Source organism: Dipodomys merriami, unplaced genomic scaffold, assembly GCF_024711535.1.
Source record: "Dipodomys merriami isolate MVZ:Mamm:240054 unplaced genomic scaffold, mDipMer1.0.p SCAF_285, whole genome shotgun sequence".
NCBI lineage: Eukaryota > Metazoa > Chordata > Mammalia > Rodentia > Heteromyidae > Dipodomys > Dipodomys merriami.
In genome coordinates this window covers 1,405,098-1,424,420 of record NW_027204326.1, presented here as the reverse complement: position 1 = coordinate 1,424,420, position 19,323 = coordinate 1,405,098, and the positions used below count along the sequence as shown (strand labels likewise).

The following is a 19,323-nucleotide window of genomic DNA, read 5'->3' as shown; positions in this document are numbered from 1 at the left end:
AAAGTAGTTGGGCAGCTACGTACTCCCCAATGAAGATGAAAGAAATGAGAGAAAATGACACATGGTGGTACTCTATGATTAAGAGGAGGCTAGGTATTGACCTCAGGACACTGAACAAAACTGTAGTTACTCTAATTATTGGTTGGAATGTATATAACTAAACTTTCTCTGTGTCTGGCCTGTTGTGATAGTTTCTTGTCTTATTCATTTTATTTATTTTCTAGTAAAATGATAGATTTAGAGCATAGTTTGGTGTTGTTTCAAAAATTCCTTCTTTCCTTATAGTCTGCACCTCTGGTGTTTAAACCCTTGGTTAACAGTGAAGGAAGGTGATTTTAGTATATTGACAACTGCTAGGTGTAGGGAGATGTTACAGACATTAGAAAAGCTAGTGAGTTGCTTTTGCAATCAAACTAAATTTGATTTATAGGAAATCAAATGTTAAACTTTTCATAACCCATTAGGCTATAAGGATAAAGTGATATAATTAATCAAGACTCTCTGCAGGAATGAGAATCAAAATCAGGTTTATACTGCAGTTTCAAGCACCCTGGTTTTCAGGCCCTTTTCTCTGCTTTCCACCTTTCACACATGGTTCTTCTGCCCCATCCTCCCTTTTCTTCCCCTCATTCTTTGGTCTCATAGTATTCCTTTATACGGCTTGTTATAAGAATTCTTATAAATGCTTGGAATACTTGTCTCTAGGAATTGTAACTTCTCTAAACTGATGGATTCCTTGCTTCCATCCAAATGCTTGGAATAGAGTAGGCATTAGTGGATATGTCTAAAAGAATAAAGAAATCTGATGATGATTTAGATTGAAGAAGGCCTGAGTTCAGGAAGATGGTGGATGAGAAGCCTCACTTTATCTTGAAAAGAATCCTGTCATACAGATGTGTCTTTGGTTGGTTCTATGTATAAATGAAATGTTTTCTTACTACACCAGCTGGCCAGGTGCACTAGAAGTTGTGGTCTTCGTAGATTGAATGTGATTATATATTTCAGGCAACACCTATGGTTTCTGCTTTTTGTTGGTGATAATACTAAAGATATAACAATGTTTTCTTAGGCATTTTCCCATAACTTTGAGTTTGGCTACATTTCTAAGGGTCATACATTTATAATACCTTTACTGAGGTCATGAATGTCATATTGCTTTGTGTTCGCACTTTTAAACCGGGCATTTATACTTCACTTCCTTACAGATTATTATCGGTGTCCTTAGGTTAGATGACTTAGAGGGCTCCATTTTTGGTTTGCTAAACTTTGTTTTGATGTGCACTCACCAAACAAATATTTATAGCTTTTTTTGTGTTGGACATATTCCAGTAGAAGTACCGTCCTCACTCTGAACATGCAGTACATTGAGTGAAGTACTTTCCCTGGATCATCTCTTAGTACCCTGTGTAACTAAGGAGGCAGAGCACTTAAAGTTGCTAGCAGTTTGTGCTAATGAAAAATAAAACGTGTGTGTATGTGTGTGTGTGCGTGTGTGTGTGTGTGTGTGTGTACACATTGCACGTGCATGCCAGTACTGGAACTAGAATTTCAGGCCTCAAGTTCATGCCTGGCACTCTACCACTTGAGCCATATCTCTACTTCCAGCTTTTTGCTGGTTAGAGTTTTAAGGGTTTGTCTGCCCAGGCTGGCTGTAAACTATGATTCTCAGATCTCTGTCTCCAGAGTAGGATTACAAGCATGAGCCACGAGTGCCCAGCTAAAGAAAATGTCCCAAAGTTGTGTGTTTCTAATTTCAACATGAAAAACTCCAACATGTAGGAAAGGCAAATAAGAAAGGCAATTTCTCTAAAATATATTTTACTATGTAAAAATTTTGTCTACTATGTTTAAACTTTTTAAACCCTTTTAAAAATCTTTAAAGTTTCTAATACAGAATTTTGTCTTTAAATATTTTTAAATCTAATTATTGTAGGATTCAGAATTACTAACATTCTTGAATGTCTCAGAGATTTATATCTAATTTTTTTTTCTTCTTTTTTTCTTTTTTCTTTTCTTTTTTTTTTGGGGGGGGGGTCCGGTCGTGGGGCCTGAACTCTGGGTCTGGGTGCTGTCCCTCAGCTCTTCAGCTCAAGGCTAGCACTCTACCACTTGAGCCACAGCATCACTTCCAGCTTTTTTCTTATGTGGTACTGAGGAATCGAACCCAGGGCCTCGAGCATGCAAGGCAAGTGCTCTACCACTGAGCCACCTTCCCAGCCCCTATATCTAATTTTTTGACAGATGACCTTGCCATTATAACTTTGTTTTTGATTATTATTTTCAATAAAAATGCCATTCCAGATTTAAAAAAAACTCTGGAAAAACAAAAATAATGTATAATGAGAATGCTATCTAATTAAAATTCTAAGAGCTAAAGTGGCCTCTATCAGCAATATTCCAAAAGTCCACAAGATGGGAGTATTTCATCAGAAATGTTAGCATGCTTTGCCCTGAACTATACAATCTGAGACTTTTTGCTGTTCTTTAGGAGAAAAACAAGGGTAAAAAAACCAGGTTAAAGAAGTAGTGAATTTCCATTTCTTTAAAAAAAAAAAGTTTCACAGAATCACAAATAATAAGTGCTTATGTACTCACATGAGGTAGTACTAATACTTTTTTCTCCTGTAGTTCTTTTTGTTTGCAGGATTATGGAGTAAGCTCAGGGCCCTTGTGCAAAAGCATTTTATCACTCACTGGGCAGCACCCCTAGTTCTTTCCTAAAATTTGTTAAATTTAACTTTTGGGGAAAAGATGGATATTAAAATAGTATTTTAAATCTGCTTACGCATTTAGTTAAGATTTAAAAATACTAATAGTTAGGAAGTGGTGCTGTGGCTAAAGCAGTAGAGCGCTCGTGTTGAGCTGAAGAGCCCAGGGACAGTGCCTAAGCCCAGAGTTCAAGCCCCACGACTGACAAAAAAAAAAAAAAAAGATAAAAATACTAATAGTGCCAGGTGCCTATTGCTCATACTCATAATCCTAGTTACTCAGGAAGCTGAGATCTGAGGATTGTGGCAGGAAAGACTGTGAGACCCTTACCTCCACTAAACTACCAAAAAAGCCAGAAGTGGGGCTACGGCTCAAGTGGTAGAGTACTATCCCTGAGAAAAATGAAGGTCAGAGACAGTGCCTAGGTCCTGAGTTCAAGCCTCAGGACTGGTAAAAAACAAATAAATACTAAACATTAGAGAGGTCCGGTGCTTATTAAAGATTAACTAGCGTGCGTGTGTGCGTGCATGCGTGTGGGGTGTGTGTGTGTCTGTGTGTCTGTGTGTCTGTGTGTCTGTGTGTCTGTGTGTGTGTGGCTTATAGACTTTTCCTGACAGGTCTGGCTTTGAACTGTGATCCTCAGAACTCACCCTCCTGAGTAACTATGATTACAGGCATGAGCCATTGGTATCTGGCTCTAAAGATTAAATCTTTAAGATAACTTGTGTAGGTTAAATCTTGAGAATAACTTACATAGAAAGGTTTTAGAGTTCAGGCCCCACGACCAAAAAAAAAAAAAAAGAAAGGTTTTGTTTTAAGATAAGATGCACATGGATTATTGATTTTGAGAGAGCTTTCATTATCTGTACCTATTAACTCAGAACTTTGGTTTGGTTTATTTTCCATACAACTGTCCCTGGCTGTATTGTGGTTCATTTACTGCAGCTTCACTGTGTCATAGGTTTTTTTTTTTTTTTTGTTTTTAATACAAAAGTAGTGATTCCTCACCTGTCATGGGACTTAGGTTACAGAAAAGTAAGAATCCGCAAAGCAGCAATAAGTGAACCGTGGTACAGTGGGGACGAGTATCTAACACTGCTGCTTCGTGAATTTTCACTTATTGCTGGGGTCTCTGAACGTAATTCCTGCGATAGATGAGGGATCACTGTATTGTAGTTTGAATTCAGGGCCAACATCTTTGTACCTATGTATACTGGATGGATTATTGGAGGGAAACACCACATCAGCTTGTTGATTGAGATGAAGTCTTACTAACTTTTCCCAGGACCCTCCCAATCTCTGCTTCCTGAGTAACAGCTTTATATTCATGCGCCACCAACATGCAGTTTTATCTAGAGTTATAGTGCCAAACATTTGTTTCGGTGTGTATGATTAGTGTGATGCTTTCTTCAGTTTCTTAAAGGCAACAATTTACATGGACATCTCATTACTTGGTATTAACTTGTGATATTAGTGTTGCCTCAACAGCTATAAAAAGAGATTGATTTTATCTGAGCATTTTAAAGAATCATATCATACTATAAACTCCTGATGGTAAGCAGGCTGAGCTTTTTAACAGTAGATATTATCTTGATATTTGGTCATCTGGGAATTATTTTGCTTCTTAACTCTTTCCAGAAGTCTCTTGTGACTTGTGATCCTTGATGGAAATGATCAGTCACTTGCATTGTTCTACCAAGGTGAGCATCATACCGCCATGCACTGATTTTCAGATGTTCCTTCTCAGTGGAAACATTTTTTTGAATGAAAGCTTCTCCCAATAACTAAAGTCAAATTTACATAAATGAAGTGATTCAGATGATAATATTTTAACAAATTCATTTTGAGCTGTTTTAAAGAATGGTATAAAGTTGAAGGATTGTGAGTGATTATTGCAATTCCTTATTTGTTTAAACGTTTCTCAAGTTTTGGTGTGTAGCCTAACCAATAAGGAGAAATAAATATTACCAATTTTAAATGTTCTTTACAAGGCAATATATTTTACTTAATCTAGAAACTTGAAAGATTAATTGGAATATTGTTTCTCAGGCAAGTTGCCAACAAATTGAGCAACAAGTCGCTCATATTTCTTAGAATTATTGGGAATGTTTGCTGTTTTCCTCTTACTAGGTCTTGTCACCTGGACCATTTCATTTATTTTAAGCACTCTAGTGTCTACTCTGTAGTAGTGTACTGCTTATATAACTTTGTGATCAGAAAATGCCGATCTGGATTTTAAAAAACAATGTAGAGATGTCTATGGCCTTATTTGAACTGGTATAATGGGCAGGGCACTGACTTTTGGTGCAGGCAGACGCAGATCCTGGTGATGCCATTTATGTTTGTGGTGAGATCAGCCACCTTATCCTCTCTAAGCTTAACCTCTCTAAGCCTCAAGTAAATTTACAAATTATATTTTTTTAATTTAAAATATTTAAAAATTGGGCCAGGCGCCACACGTGTAGTCCTAGCTACTCAGGAGACTGAGAACTGAGGATTGCAGTTCAAAGCCAGCCTGGGCATGAAAGTCCGTGAGACTCATATCCAGTAACCACCAGAAAACTGGAAGTGGTGCTGTGGCTTAAGTGGTAGAGCACTTGCCTTGAGCTAAAGATCTGAGGGATAGGACCCAGGCCCAGAGTTGAAGCCCCATGACTGACAAAAAAAAAAAAAAAAATTAATAATTCATAGGGTATTGGGAGCAAAATGGGCTAAAGTACTCTCTGGATTGTTATAACTTTTAAGTGTATATTTAATTTAGAATGTATACAATAAAAAGAATCCTGAGTCCTCAGTGTACCTTAGTCAGCACATTTTACATGGCATGCAGGTGCAAAGCCATTGCTTATTAGTGGTATACTGAGCCTAGGCAGATGCTCACGAACCTTATTATTGTACCTCAGGCTTATTGGTACTTTCTTATACCTGTATTACTAGAATTACAGTGGAGTTATACTTCATTTTTAAACTGAAAACCAAAGTTGCTCAGACATGGATGGAACAGCTCTGATCTCTGTGAAGGCATGGTTTTCTTTCCTTTCTTCAAGAGCTGAGAGGATATACCTGCATGGTGAGGCCTGTGAAGCACCTTCAGAGCCAGACTTTGAACTCAGCTTCCACCCTTTTGAAATGAGGAAACTGGAACCTAGAGAAGTAGAAGAATTTGCCCTAAATCTCCCACAGTTTACAAGTAATTGAGCCTCTGCTTCAAAAAATTAATCTTTATGCATTATAGCCTTATTCTAAATTTTCTGCAGTCACTAAGTTTGAATTAGAACAAAGTCTTTGAAGTAGCAATTAGCCAAGCTCATGCCTATAATTCTAGCTACTTATTAGGATCACAGCTTGAAAACAGACTGGGCAAAAAGTTTGAAGACCTCATCTTAACAGAAAACATTGGGTATGGTGATAGACCTCTGTCATCCCACCAGGGGTAGCAAGCATAAACATGAGGATCACAATCCAGGCTTGTCTGGGTAAAAAGTGAGGATCCTGCCTCAACCAGAACCAAAGCAAAAAGGGATAGAAGTATGATTCAAGTGATAGAGTGCCTGCCTAGCAAGCTCAAAGCCCTGAGTTCAAACTACAGTATTGCAGATAATTAATTAGTGGAAAAGGAAAGAAAGTCAGCCAGATGCCAGTGGTGCACACCTATAATCCTAGCTACTCAGGAGGCTGAGATCTGAGGGTTGTAGTTCAAAGCCAGTTAGGGTAAGAAAGTCTGTGAGACTCTTATCTCCAATTAACCACTAGAAAACTGGAAATGGTGTTGTGGCTCCAAGTGGTAGAGGCTAGCCTTGAGTGAAAAAGCTCAGGAATGGTGCCCAGGCCCTGAATTCAAGTACCATGATTCTCTCTCTCTCTGTCTCTCTCTCTCTCTCTCTGTCTCTCTGTCTCTGTCTCTCTGTCTCTCTCTGTCTGTCTGTCTGTCTGTCTGTCTGTCTGTCTGTCTGTCTCTCTCTCTCTCTCTCTCTCTCGTGCATGCACACAGAAAGAAAGTCATTGAAGTAAATGAATGTTGTCATCTTGGGCAGAGAATAGAGCTCAATGATAGAATGCTGGCTTAGCGTGCACGAGGCCCTGGGTTTGATCCACAGCACTGCCAGGAAAAAGAACGGTGTGGTTTTGTTGTTGAGAGCATAGCAAAGTTGTATTTCATATTTCAAAGTTGTATTTCATATGTATTTCTAGAAATCACGGTTTTCAAAACTGCATTTAATGCTAAACATTTTGCTTCCTCTATAGCGAGGAAGTACTTCATTGGGTCCCCCCGTTAATGCTCTTTCTCCTTGTTATCAAAGGTGACTGTAGAATAGTTACCAAGTGGAATCTTAGAGGTGGTTAAAATGTATGGGATGCTGGAAAGGCAATGTGTAGAGGGCAATTTATAACTGTAAATCTCTACAATAAAAAGAGCTTTCAGAAAGGTCTTAAATTAGTAGCTTAATTTTATACACAGAGGAACAAGAAAAAGAACAGCAAATTAAACTCAGAGCTAGCAAAAGGAAGGGAATAAGAAAGGTTACAGTAGTAGATATAAGTAAAATAGCAGTAGAGTGAAACCAGGAGTTGTTTCTTTGACAAGATCAACAAGATGAATAGTCCACTGTGAGAGTCCAGGCTCTAGTTGGCCCTGGGGCCTGAACCTGAGGCCAAAGTGAACACAGGTGGCTTGAATGGATTCCTCTGAGCATTAGGCACTTCAGCATAGTCGATTTTTCTCAGTTATCTACAGTCTGGAGTTCTGTGTATGATATTTTAATTGGGGGATTTGATTAGGCAGAAAACTCCACAGTTGTACAGATTATAGGTAGAAAAAATCATTCCTATTGTTCTTTTGTTGGATTTAATGTTGAGAGAGTAACTATAAAAACTTAAATTGCAGGGCTAGGAAGGTGGCTCAGTGGTAGAGTGCTTGCCTTGCATGTCTGAGGCCCTGGGTTCGATTCCTCAGCACCACATAAGCAGAAAAAAAAAAGCTGGAAGTGGCACTGTGGCTCAGGTGGTAGAGTGCTAGCCTTGAGCTGAAGAGCTGAGGGACAGCGCCCAGGCCCAGAGTTCAGGCCCCATGACCGGACCCCCCAAAAAAACTTAAATCACATGCCTGGGTAGGAAAAGTGGGCCGTACTGTAGCTGCAGTTATTCAAACACAGATGCCGTCATTTATCATTGGACAGCTGTAACAGACCAAACTGGTATCTCTGGAGCAGGTAGTTGTCACCTTGAAGGGAGAAAAGCCTTAAAGCATTGTATTTGCAAAGAATCAAGATGTGGAACGTGAGGGGGGGGGGAGGGAGGAATGACTGAGAGTTAAAAAACAACTATTTTTTAGTTATAATGGCTTTAACTCATATTTTTCCCTAAAATGAGTTTCTACATAATAAAGTGAGGTAATAACATAGTTGGGTTATATGGTCTTCATCTGCTTTCCTGGCCTTTTTTTTTTTTTTTTTTTTTTTTTTGTCGGTCGGTGGGCTTGAACTCTGGGCTTGCGCGCTGTCCCTACGCTCTTCAGCTCAAGGCAAGTGCTCTATCGCTTGAGCCACAGTGCCACTTCCAGTTTTCTGGTGGTTTATTGGAGATAAGAGTTTCACCAACTTTCCTCCCTGGGCTGGCTTTGAACTGCAATCCTCAGATCTCCGCCTCCTGAGTAGCTAGGATTACAGGCGTGAGCCACTGGCACCCAGCTTTCCTGGGCATTTTATATTAAGTTGTTTCGTTTAAAACCTCTAGGGAAGTGGAACTTGGCTCAAGTGATAAAGCACTAGCTTTTAGTGTAAGAGCTATTGGACAGTAGCCCTGGCCCTGCGTTCAAGCACCAGTATCATGGGCATGAAGTTGAGATCATATTTTGGTGGTTAATTTCACTGGCTTACTACTTTGTACTTATTTAAAAGGTTTTACGTGGGTTAACCCTGTGCTGTAGGTAGGGCAGCATTACCAATGTGGACCCAAGGTTCTGACACCACTAGTGAGATGGCAATAGCAGTTACTTCTGGGTCAGAAACTTGTCTCATGACCTACATGATGTAGTCCTGAAATTGCCAATACTTGGAACACAGGCAACCTAACTCTTAAAAATATGTTAACTGAAATAATTACAGCCTGTTCAAAATCATACGAGTATCTGAACTTGTCCATACTAACAGAGATGGTCAATGACAAAGCTAGTAAGAATAGTTTTAAGTGAGCATATTTTCAGGAATTTACAGTAAAGAAAAAATGTTACATTAAATGATGTGTGGTCACCCTTGTCTCACCTATAATCCTAGTTATTCAGGAGGCTGAGGTCTGAAGATTGTGGTTCAAAGCCAGCATGGGTAGCAAAGTCCATGGGACTCTTATCTCTAACCCTCCCTCCCCCCACCCCCCCCAAAAAAAAAACTAAGTAGAGATTTGGCTCAAGTGATAGAGCATTAAATTTAACTAAAAAAGAAGTTCAGGACAGCTGAACTTCAGGACCTTAGTTCAAGTCCCAAGACTGGCACAAAAAAATAAAAGGCTAAAATTAAAACCCACTGTACAACTATTGGAAGATAATATTTAAAAAGAAGTGGTATTAGAGCTTGGTGCCTGTGGCTCATGCCTGTAATCCTATTGAGACGTAGGACAGTTTGAAGTCAGCTCAGGCAGAAAAGTCTGTGAGACTCCATCTGCAGTTAACCAGCAAAAAGCTGGATTGGAGATATAAATCAAATAATAGAGCAACAGCTATAATCAAGAAAGCTGAACAAGTATGTGAGATCCTGAGTTTAAGCTCTTGTACCAGCCTGGAGAAAACAGAAGGGAAGAAGAAAGAAGAGAAAGAAAAGAAAAGAGGGGAAAGGGAAAAGGGAAGGGAAAGGATGGTATTGGGGCAACTAGGTCTCTATATGCCGAAAAAAGTTGGACCCCTACCTCTCATTAGGAACAAAAGTTATCTCAAAATGGATGAACTTATTCTTTCTCAGGTAAAAGATTTTACCAGTGTCAGAAAAGGTAGAATAAAAATGATTTTTTTTTTTTTTTGGGTCCAGTCGTGGGCCTGAACTCTGGGCCTGGGCGCTGTCCCTCAGCTCTTCAGCTCAAGGCTAGCACTCTACCATTTGAGCCACAGCGCCACTTCCGGCTTTTTTCTTTTTGCTTATGTGGTGCTGAGGAATCTAACCCAGGGCCTCATGCATGCAAGGCAAGCGCTCTACCACTGAGCCACCTTCCCAGCTTCCATAAAAATGATTTTTATTCTAAAAGATGAGAAATTATTTAGGAGGAAAACACTACTCACTCTAGAAATATTTATTGACCGGTAATGTTGTTAAGCAATTTGTGCTAGCACTGGAAATTGGATGGTGAATTAAACCAAACCTATCACAGTTTTGACGGAACTGACAGTCTAGAGGGGGAGGCAGACATTAAAAACGTGATTCCACCAGTGGATATACAATTCCAGGTGTGATGTGTGATGTGCAAAACACTATATGCTCTGGGACATATATGGTAGAGGAAGATGAGCTGTTCTCAGGGAGGGCATAATTGTGTGCAGTATAGAGGGTGTGGAAATGAACTGGGTGAGCTTCTGTGGTCTTTCCATAGGTCTTAGTGGATATAAAAGTGGGTTTGGGATTATTTTTTGTTTCTGATCCATTGGCTGCAGTGCTGAGCAGCTTCTCTTCTTTATGCTCCACATATGACCCAAAATCTCCAAAGTTTTCTGTGAATAGAGAGCCACTAAGAAATGGGCAGATAGCCAGGCGCCGGTGGCTCACGCCTGTAATCCTAGCTACTCAGGAGGCTGAGATCTGAGGATCCAGGTTCGAAGCCAGCCCGGGCAGGAAAGTCTGTGAAACTCTTATCTCCAATAAACCACTAGAAAACCAGAAGTAGCACTGTGGCTCAAGTGGTAGAGTACTTGCCTTGAGCTGAAGCGCACAGGGACAGTGCCCAAGCCCAAAGTTCAAGCCCCACAACCGACCAAAAAAAAAAAAAAAAAGGAAAGAAATGGGCAGAAATCAGGTATCAGTAGCTCTCACCTGTAATCCTAGCTACTCAGGAGGCTGAGAACTGAGGATGATGATTCCAATCCATCCCAGACAGACAAGACCTTGAGACTCTTATCTCCAATTAACTACCCCAAAAAGCAAGAAGTGGCTCTGTGGTTCAAGTAGTAGAGCACCAGCCTTGAGCAAAGAGGCTCAGGGACAGTGCCCAGGCCCTGTCCTGAGTTCAAGCCCTAGGACTGGCACAGGAAAAAAATGGGGATGAGGGGGAAGAGGCAATCTGTATCAGAAAGTATTTGAGGGTATATAGTAGAAGGAAAATTTGTTTCAAGTTAATAAAATTCTAAGGTGATTAAGAGTTTTTAAAGAAACTTTGGCCTGAGGGTGTAGCTCAGTGGTAGAGTACTTACCTAGCTCATATGAGTCCCAGGCTTTGATCAGAACAAAAGAAAATATGTCTTAACTTCCTATTAAATAATGGCATTATTAAACTGTTACTTTCAGAAAAAAGTATGATAGATAATGCCTCTGCATAAGTTCTATTCTAAAGATCTGCTTATATTTTAATTCAAAATGAAATTTTTTCAATGTAATTTAAATTCTCATTTTGAATGTAAGTCATATGAATGGCTTATGTAATTTCTGCCAGGAATTAATATGGGTTTTCTATAAACCACTGTCATTTATAATCAAAATGCTTTAACTTACATTGATGTTGGCATTAACAAGTACTGCTCAATTGGAGGCATAGAAAGAAATCACATTTAAACTCACTGGGAGCTCATTGATGCCTGAGGTTTTAAAATGCTTTCTGTGGGCCATTTAACTGCTGGCAACTTGAGTTCACATGATTCATAATACTAGAAATTTAAATTCACTCTTAATTGAAAAGTGAAGTTACTTAAATTCCTTAAATGCTAACCTTTGGAAAAATATCTGAAAAATAAAGGCCCATATGATTTTGATGGCCTACTGCCAAAAGTTTATCATTTACATAAATATCTCTTTTAGCAGAAGAGTTTAATGTGGTGAGCTCAAAAGGTTAGAATAGAGACTCCAATCTGGAAAGCAGCAGTAGACTGTTGGCTTGTGAACGGCAGCATTGTTTGTGGATTGAGAACACTGTTCGCATTCAGGCTTAAGCTGCGCTGGCATTAAGATTCAGCTAATTTGTTTCATGTGACTTGTCAGCTGTGTGTTTTTATCTAAATCTTTCTAGCCTCTCTTTTTGGTGTTCAGTCCTGAAATAGTGAAGTACCTTTTTAACTGTTTCAGGTCTGGCATGGTAGCCGCTTGGGCAAGTGATACTCTGTGGTAGTCCTCCAGGATTTCCATCTCTGCTTGGTTGAAATGCCCTTTTACTTTATTAAAAGTGGTCCTGTTTCAAAGAGCTTTTCTGTTCTGTCCCTGTGTAGGTCTGTAAAAGGACTTCCTGAAATTCATTGAGATGAAATTGCTATCTTTATCCTTATTTTCTTGACAGCATCCTATTCTTTTCTTGTTTGTTCATTTTGCTCTGGATTTTCCCTTAGATGACTTTTAATATTTGACTACCAGCCAAGTGCTGAGTCTCAGCAGTGAAGTGTTGCTCCGTTAGAACACTGTAACTGTCACTAAAACAGTCAGATTCCCATTTCTCTTTTGAAGGGATGGAGATCTTAAGGCTCCTTTGAAATGGTGCTCATTACTACATCCTAACACTTCATATTGCATAACTGGGAAGTGAGTGTTCGAAGATAGCTCTAGTGATTTTACTATATATACTGTAAATGTAGTCATGCTTAAGTTGTACTGTTTCACATCTTCAATATTTCATCACAGTCACTTCTAAAAGTTTATTCCTGATTCTTTGTAATTCTTGTTGCCCTCTGTCAGCATCCTAGCTTTACAGGGAGCCTCCATCTGCTTTTGTAGGTTGGTCTGTTTTCTGTGTATATAAATGAAAACAAACATTATTGGTTGGATTCTTTTATTTGACCTCCCTCCCTTCCCCCCTCTCTTTCTTTCTTGTGCTGGTCCTGGGCACTGTTCCTGAGCTTTTTTTGCTCAAGGCTAGCACCCTACTACTTGAGCCATAGCTCCACTTCTTACTTTTTTAGTAATTAGAGAGAAGAGCCTCACACACATTCCTGCCTAGGCTGGCTTTGAACCAAGATCCTCAGAACTAGCCCCCTGAGTAGCTATGATTACAAGTGTGAGCCACCAGTGAGCCACCAGTACCCAGCTCTTGACTTTAGTTAATAGAAGAAAACTTAGTGTGCTTGCCTAGCAAGCATGAGACCTGAATTCAAACCCCAGTAACTTTTAGAGAGGAAGGGGAGAGATGAACTGTTAGGATCTCTGATGAGTTTAAAAAAAAAAAAAAAGTGATGGTGTTTTCCAATCTACTTTTCTGTGTTTATCATATATATATATAACCTTTTTTCTAGTTTGTGTAACTTATTTAAAAGGTCTTTATGTTTTCTGCAAAGGGAAGAACTGAATGCTCATGTATTTAAAAATACTGACTTTCAGAAGGGGCCAGTGTCTCAGTTGGCTGTGTGACTTTGGTCAGTGTATGTCGTTTATGAACATACTGTCCTCTCCTGAAACAGGTGGCTTCCAATGTATGATTTCCCTTGCTTTGCTGTTTCCCTAGTCCAGGACTTCATGCAGTGTTACACATGGAATTTTGTGATTATAACAGATTTTTGTTCATTTAAGAAAAAGTATTTTTAAAATCTGACCAAGGTGACTTACATGTTGTTAATACAAGCGATACATTTTAAGTTATGCAAAATTTGGCTTTCTAATATTACTAATGGTGCTTGTTATTTATTTCTTGTTTGAAGAATATCGAAGAATATTCCAACAACTAAAGATGTTGAGCCACTGCTTGAAATTGATGGAGATATAAGAAATTTTGAAGTTTTTTTGTCTTCGAGGACTCCGGTTCTTGTGGCTCGAGATGTAAAGACTTTTTTGCCATGCACTGTAAACCTAGATCCCAAACTACGGGAGATTATTGCAGGTGGGTATTCTCAGCACTTCAGTTTTACTTTTCTGAAGCTCTCAAATATTTCCTGTTTCTAACTTAGCTATGTAAGCTCTCAACACTATGAAAAACCAAGAACATTGAACCATACACTTCTCAGGAGAATTAATGAAATTAAAGACTAGGAGTCTTGACATCCTTTGGGAGATGTTAAGAGAATGTTACCTGCTAAGAAAACCTTTATATTAGTTTTAAGTTGTTAATTTAAATGTATAAGCTGGAACTTGAGGATAGTAACATTAGGATTTTAGGGTACCAGTGTATACACGAGAACACAAACACACCAAAGCTTATTTTGGAACATTGTGTTTTGTTGATACTGCTCTGCTGCCAATCCTTGAGTTTTCCAGGAATTGAGATCGCCTTATTAGTCCTGCAATACTGTGTAAAGTGAAATAAGGCATACACCAAACGACAAATACTGTATGATCTCATTCATACATGTCATACAAAAAACTCTTCTTGTGGTAGAACAGTGCTCAGCACAGTCTGGGAGAGAGAGAAGAAAGGGGAGGAAAGGAGGTCAGTCAGTGGGTACAAAGTTTGCAGTTAAACAGGAACAATAAGTTCTGCCTTTCATTACACAGTACAGTGACTGTAGTTAACAGTTAACTATTACAAAGTTATTTCAAAATACCTAGAAGAAAGCATTTCAGGAGGTCTCATCATAAAGTAATGATGAGTGTTTGAGGTGAAAGATATGCTAATTTCCCTACATCAGTTATTTTACAACATACACATCAGTGAAGTAACACATTGTATTACGTACACATGTACAACTATTATGTGACAGTTTGAAAACTGAGTTGCTACTGCCTTCTTTCAGTTTCAGCGTTATAAAACAGATGTGTTTGTGGGGATGGAATCTTGTTTGGAGATGGATGCATTTTGTAGTTTGTAACCCACAGTTTTAGCTAATATTCTGTATATTAATAAATAGACAAATTTGAGTTGACATTGTAAGACTCCTAAGAGTTGTTAATATATCACAAATAAATCTTTAAAAGGTCATAGTAGAATTGAGTCTGGTAACTGAAGAGAAGAAGCTAGATGTTGGTGACTTTTCACCTAGTGAGAAAAACTTTTATGTATACGTTAGACAATTTTCACTAAAAGCTCAAGATTTCTTGCCATTGATTTTGGAATGCCTGGCAATTGTGATAAAATCATGTTTCTTTCTGGTAAACTAATTACTAGTGTCCTGTTTTCTTTTGCCTTCTTGGATATGGCGGAATCTTCCAGATGTTCGTGCTGCAAGAGAGCAGATCAACATAGGAGGTCTTGCATACCCTCCACTCCCCCTACATGAAGCTCCTGCACGTCCAGCATCGGGGTATAGTCAGCCCCCATCTGTCTGCTCTTCCTCAACATCCTTCAATGGGCCATTCGCAGGTGGGGTTGTGTCACCGCAGCCACACAGCAGCTATTACAGCGGCCTGACAGGCCCTCAGCATCCCTTCTACAACAGGGTAAGGAGGGGTGCACCCTTTCTAAGGATTTGTTCCAAGGAAGTCTCAGAAGTTTTCTGTGTGTGAATTTTGTGTTTTTAAACTATACTTTGACTTTAAAATAGAAAAATGTGAAGTTTAAATATAAAATGAGTGATTTAAAAACAAACAGTTCTGAATGTTAGCCTGTCCCAGAGCTCCCAGGTATTGGAGTGTTAGAGATGATTTAGCTTATTTTCTTGATAAAAAAGTGAACTGCACAAGTTCAGTGGTGACTGGCTTATGCTCTACAGGCATTGATTTCTCTTTGTCAGTTGTTAGATAATGCACCTATAGTATGTCCTGCGTAATCATTTATATAATCATTTACTGAAGTGATAAATTCCTATAATAGGTCCTTCTATATAGCATGGTTTGTATCTTTGATGTATGAGAAAATAATCGGAAAATACTGCTTGGAGTACTCATTAGAGCCAGTTATTACTGTTATAACCCATTGTTAAAGTTTAATGTCAAGTTACATTCAGTATGATTCCTAAATCGAAGATAAAAGCACAATTATCAGTGGTATTCAGACTGTATCAGGCTTAGTTGACTGAAGGTATTTATTGCTACTTACCAACCTTAAAAGCTAGTGTTTCACATAGGAAAATGAGGCATGAAACATAGAAATATACTTTCTGGAACTCTACTCTGGAGCCCATAGCAATTTCTTATTTTTGTTGTCTCTATTAGTTACAAGTAAATTCTCTGGTGATGTGTCTCATGTAAGCAGTGGACTCTCCACCTGTAATACACTTGCTTGTTTAGGGTGTAGAGCACACTCTGGGGTGTCAGGATAGGTAAACTCTGTGAACTTGAGTGCACTCTGGGAACTGGAACCCATGCTAGTGTGTTTGTTCCCTGTGATCCAGACTTTATGGGTCTTACTGGGGTTAATCTTTATTTGTAAGCAGTAGTATTCTAATAAAATTTCACACTATTTTCTGAAGAGAGATTATGGGTTAATGTACATAAGTTACTTGGAACCTAACACAGGACAAGCCTGTAAACACATTAAAAGTAAAGAGAAACATTTGATCCAGAATGTAAGGTGTAAAACATAGGTGCTTAAAAAAAGTATATATTAAATGAGCAACATAAAAATGTAAATAATGTTTTAAGTTTGGGTTTGATGTCTTGTAGACTATGAAGGAGCCTTCATTATTTTTTTGTTTTGTCACTTGTTTTAAAACTTTTGGAATTGCATTGATTGGTTGGTTTCATTTGATAAATCTCATTACACTTTGATTTCTGTAATTGTTCATGCCCTCTTTTGTTACGTGTTTTTCCATAGCCATTCTTTGCCCCATACCTTTACACGCCAAGGTATTACCCTGGCGGTTCCCAACATCTCATCTCACGCTCATCAGTAAAACCGAGTTTGCCCAGAGATCAGAACAATGGCCTAGTAAGTATATTAAAAGGGTAACTAAAATATTAATCTCATAAAAAACAGACACTATTAGAAATTGGGGTTTTTCCTTTCCAGAGTAAAATAATAAAACTTATTCATAAAAATTTTTAAGAAACATAAAATGTATACTGTTTGCATTTCTGGTAAATATCTGTAGAAAAAAATGACTAACAAGTTTCAGTGACAAAATGTTGTGTTTTCTGTCAGAAATTTCTGACTTATAATACAGTATTTGTTACCAAAACCTTAAAAAACAAAACTGTTCATCTGATCATTTCTAAGGTCTTTTTAAAATGGAATACATACATTGTACTGTAATATATACATATATATGTATACATGTTCATATATATATGTATATGTATATTTACACCATGGTATAATAAATAGAAGATGGAGCCAGGCATGGTGGTGCATGCCTATAATCCCAGCACTTGGGAGGCTGAAGCAGGATGATGGTGAGCTTGGGACCAACCTGACTACATAGTGAGATTTTTTTTTTTCTCAAAGGAAAAAGGGGTAGAGGGGTGGGGATTTAGTGGGGGGGAAATTCAGTCTAGTGATGACACAAATTAAGCAGGGTAAGAGAAAAATTATTCAAATGTAGTTTTAACTAATTAATTAAAAGCAAAATACACATGCCTAACATATTAGGGACTCCTGATGATAAAATTAAATTTAAAAAGAAAAAACCTCCCAGCTAATGTAATTTTAATTGAAATTTAAAATGCCATAAAGAGGAATGCTAATTGCCTAAATGTTTGGGTGTTTTACATATTATTAGTGTAGCATTGTGATCATTCATCTTCATGTGATCTTCATACGTGACTCACTCCTGAACCCTGCACCCACACTCTTCTGTTTTATGTTGGTAGGAGGTTATCAAGGAGGACGCTGCTGAGGGGCTTTCTTCACCCACAGACTCCTCGAGGGTAATGAGCAGTCTTGTGGTGTGGAACGCTAGTATCTCATTGCTTCTTTAGTAGTAATGACGGTCATAATTGTGCTGACAGCAGTTCACTAACGCTGCACTTGTGTGATGGGAAGCGAGTGGAGAGTAACTGAATACTAATACTTGTAGCTCGTGGATGAAATATGAGGCTAATGTTTAACTTCTCCCTTTATTTCTTCCTGCTTTTCCCCTTTTCAGTGACATCAGAGGGTCTTTTATTCTTCAGTAAAAAAGGGCAGATTCCAATAGCCACTGGGAACATTCAGTCAGTATTTGTTCCTTAGTCCTGAGCTCTGTTTCACCTTTGACTGTTTTTGATAAACCCTGTAGTTGCACTTGGTGCTATACATGTTGAATAGTTCGAGAAATATCCCAAATCAAAGAGACATGAGCTAGATGGTGTAGACCAAGCACATTTTCTGTAACTCATTCTTAATCTAAAAGTAATTACAGTTAGTGAAACTCTACTTTTTTTTTTTTATTTAAACAACATTTCCAGACAAGCACTAGAGCTAGTTCAGCATGAAAAGGAAAATGTATAAATCGTTTTGCTCTTAACACTTGAAAGTAAGCTTCTTTAAAAAACAAAACCCCCAAAATTCATAGAAGTCACTTGTATGATTATTCAAGACTTTATACTTAGTAACACATGGTCATAATGAGCCTTAAAAATCTTAATTTATTCCATCAGTGTGAAACCAAACTTTTGTTTCTATGCAGATACAATATACCATGCAAATTTGACCTGAAACAATGCTGAAATGCAATATATTAGTTAGAGTTAATGGGTAAAATATTTCATCCTATTTTTTAAAATTTTATTTTATTGCAAAGGTGATATACACAAAGGTTGCAGTTATGTAAGTAAGGTAATGAGGATAGTTCTTATTGAACTTTGCATCCTATATTTATCCATAATTTTTTAAAAATTTAAAACAGTGTTTAGGTAGGCAATAGTTTAACTTTTAATTTCCTTTGAATTAATGTAGTGAGAGAAAAACCATTTTATTGTTTCAAGGAGGAGTTGATGATTCTTAAGTCATTAACATTTCAATTGAAATGTTTAAGAAACTTCAATTATCTACAAATGATAGACATAATCAGCCACAACAATTCTGTTCACGTGCTCAGGGAACCTTTAATCCATGGATCATTGCCACTGTATGCAGGAACAACTTTTAGTTTACTCAGAGAACCTTTTATACAGACAATCATGCATGCAGTGAAGTGCCCTGAGCTAAAATTCCTTAGCAAAGATTTGATGAAAACCAGATACTGTGAAAAATTTGATGCATTCATTAATGACACAGAAATGCTGGAAAAGTAGCTATTCCTTTGCTTTAAAAATGTAGGCATCTAGCTGTAATTAAAAAGTGGCTGAACAATGCTCAATAGGAAATGTACTCATTATCTTCCTCATGTAACTGTAACCCCTCTGTACAGAATTTTTACAATTAAAAAATGTATAAAAAAAAAAGTGGCTGAGACCCAAGCTTGGGTGGTACATACATGTTATCTCAGCATTAAGGAGGATAAGAAGGAGAACTGTTGAGTTCAAAGCTAGCCTGGTCTATACAGAGAGGGATCACTATATCAGACAAACAAACAAACAAATAAATAGAGTCTAGTTTGTCCCCTACACCTTATCACAGGACTACAACATGGAGAAACAATGTAATTCCTGAGGCATGTTTAGAAACCCAATAAAGGTACTCTGACTATATTAATGCCCTTGTTTAGTAAAATAA

The 19,323-nt window shown here is 38.1% G+C and overlaps 1 protein-coding gene across 13 annotated transcripts in view; it reads left to right on the top strand.

The window, feature by feature from the left end:
• Positions 1-19,323, top strand: part of LOC138838615 (kinase D-interacting substrate of 220 kDa) — a 106,404-nt gene that overhangs the window by 59,316 nt on the left and 27,765 nt on the right. For 6 of the 13 annotated variants that reach the window (XM_070038014.1, XM_070038009.1, XM_070038006.1 and 3 more), the window contains exons 23-26: positions 13,517-13,695; positions 14,962-15,188; positions 16,504-16,617; positions 17,499-17,555. In XM_070038014.1, the coding sequence (XP_069894115.1) occupies positions 13,517-13,695; positions 14,962-15,188; positions 16,504-16,617; positions 17,499-17,555 (577 nt within the window). The remainder of the gene's footprint in view (positions 1-13,516; positions 13,696-14,961; positions 15,189-16,503; positions 16,618-17,498; positions 17,556-19,323) is intronic. The other 7 variants (XM_070038018.1, XM_070038017.1, XM_070038013.1 and 4 more) reach the window with 2 other exon arrangements.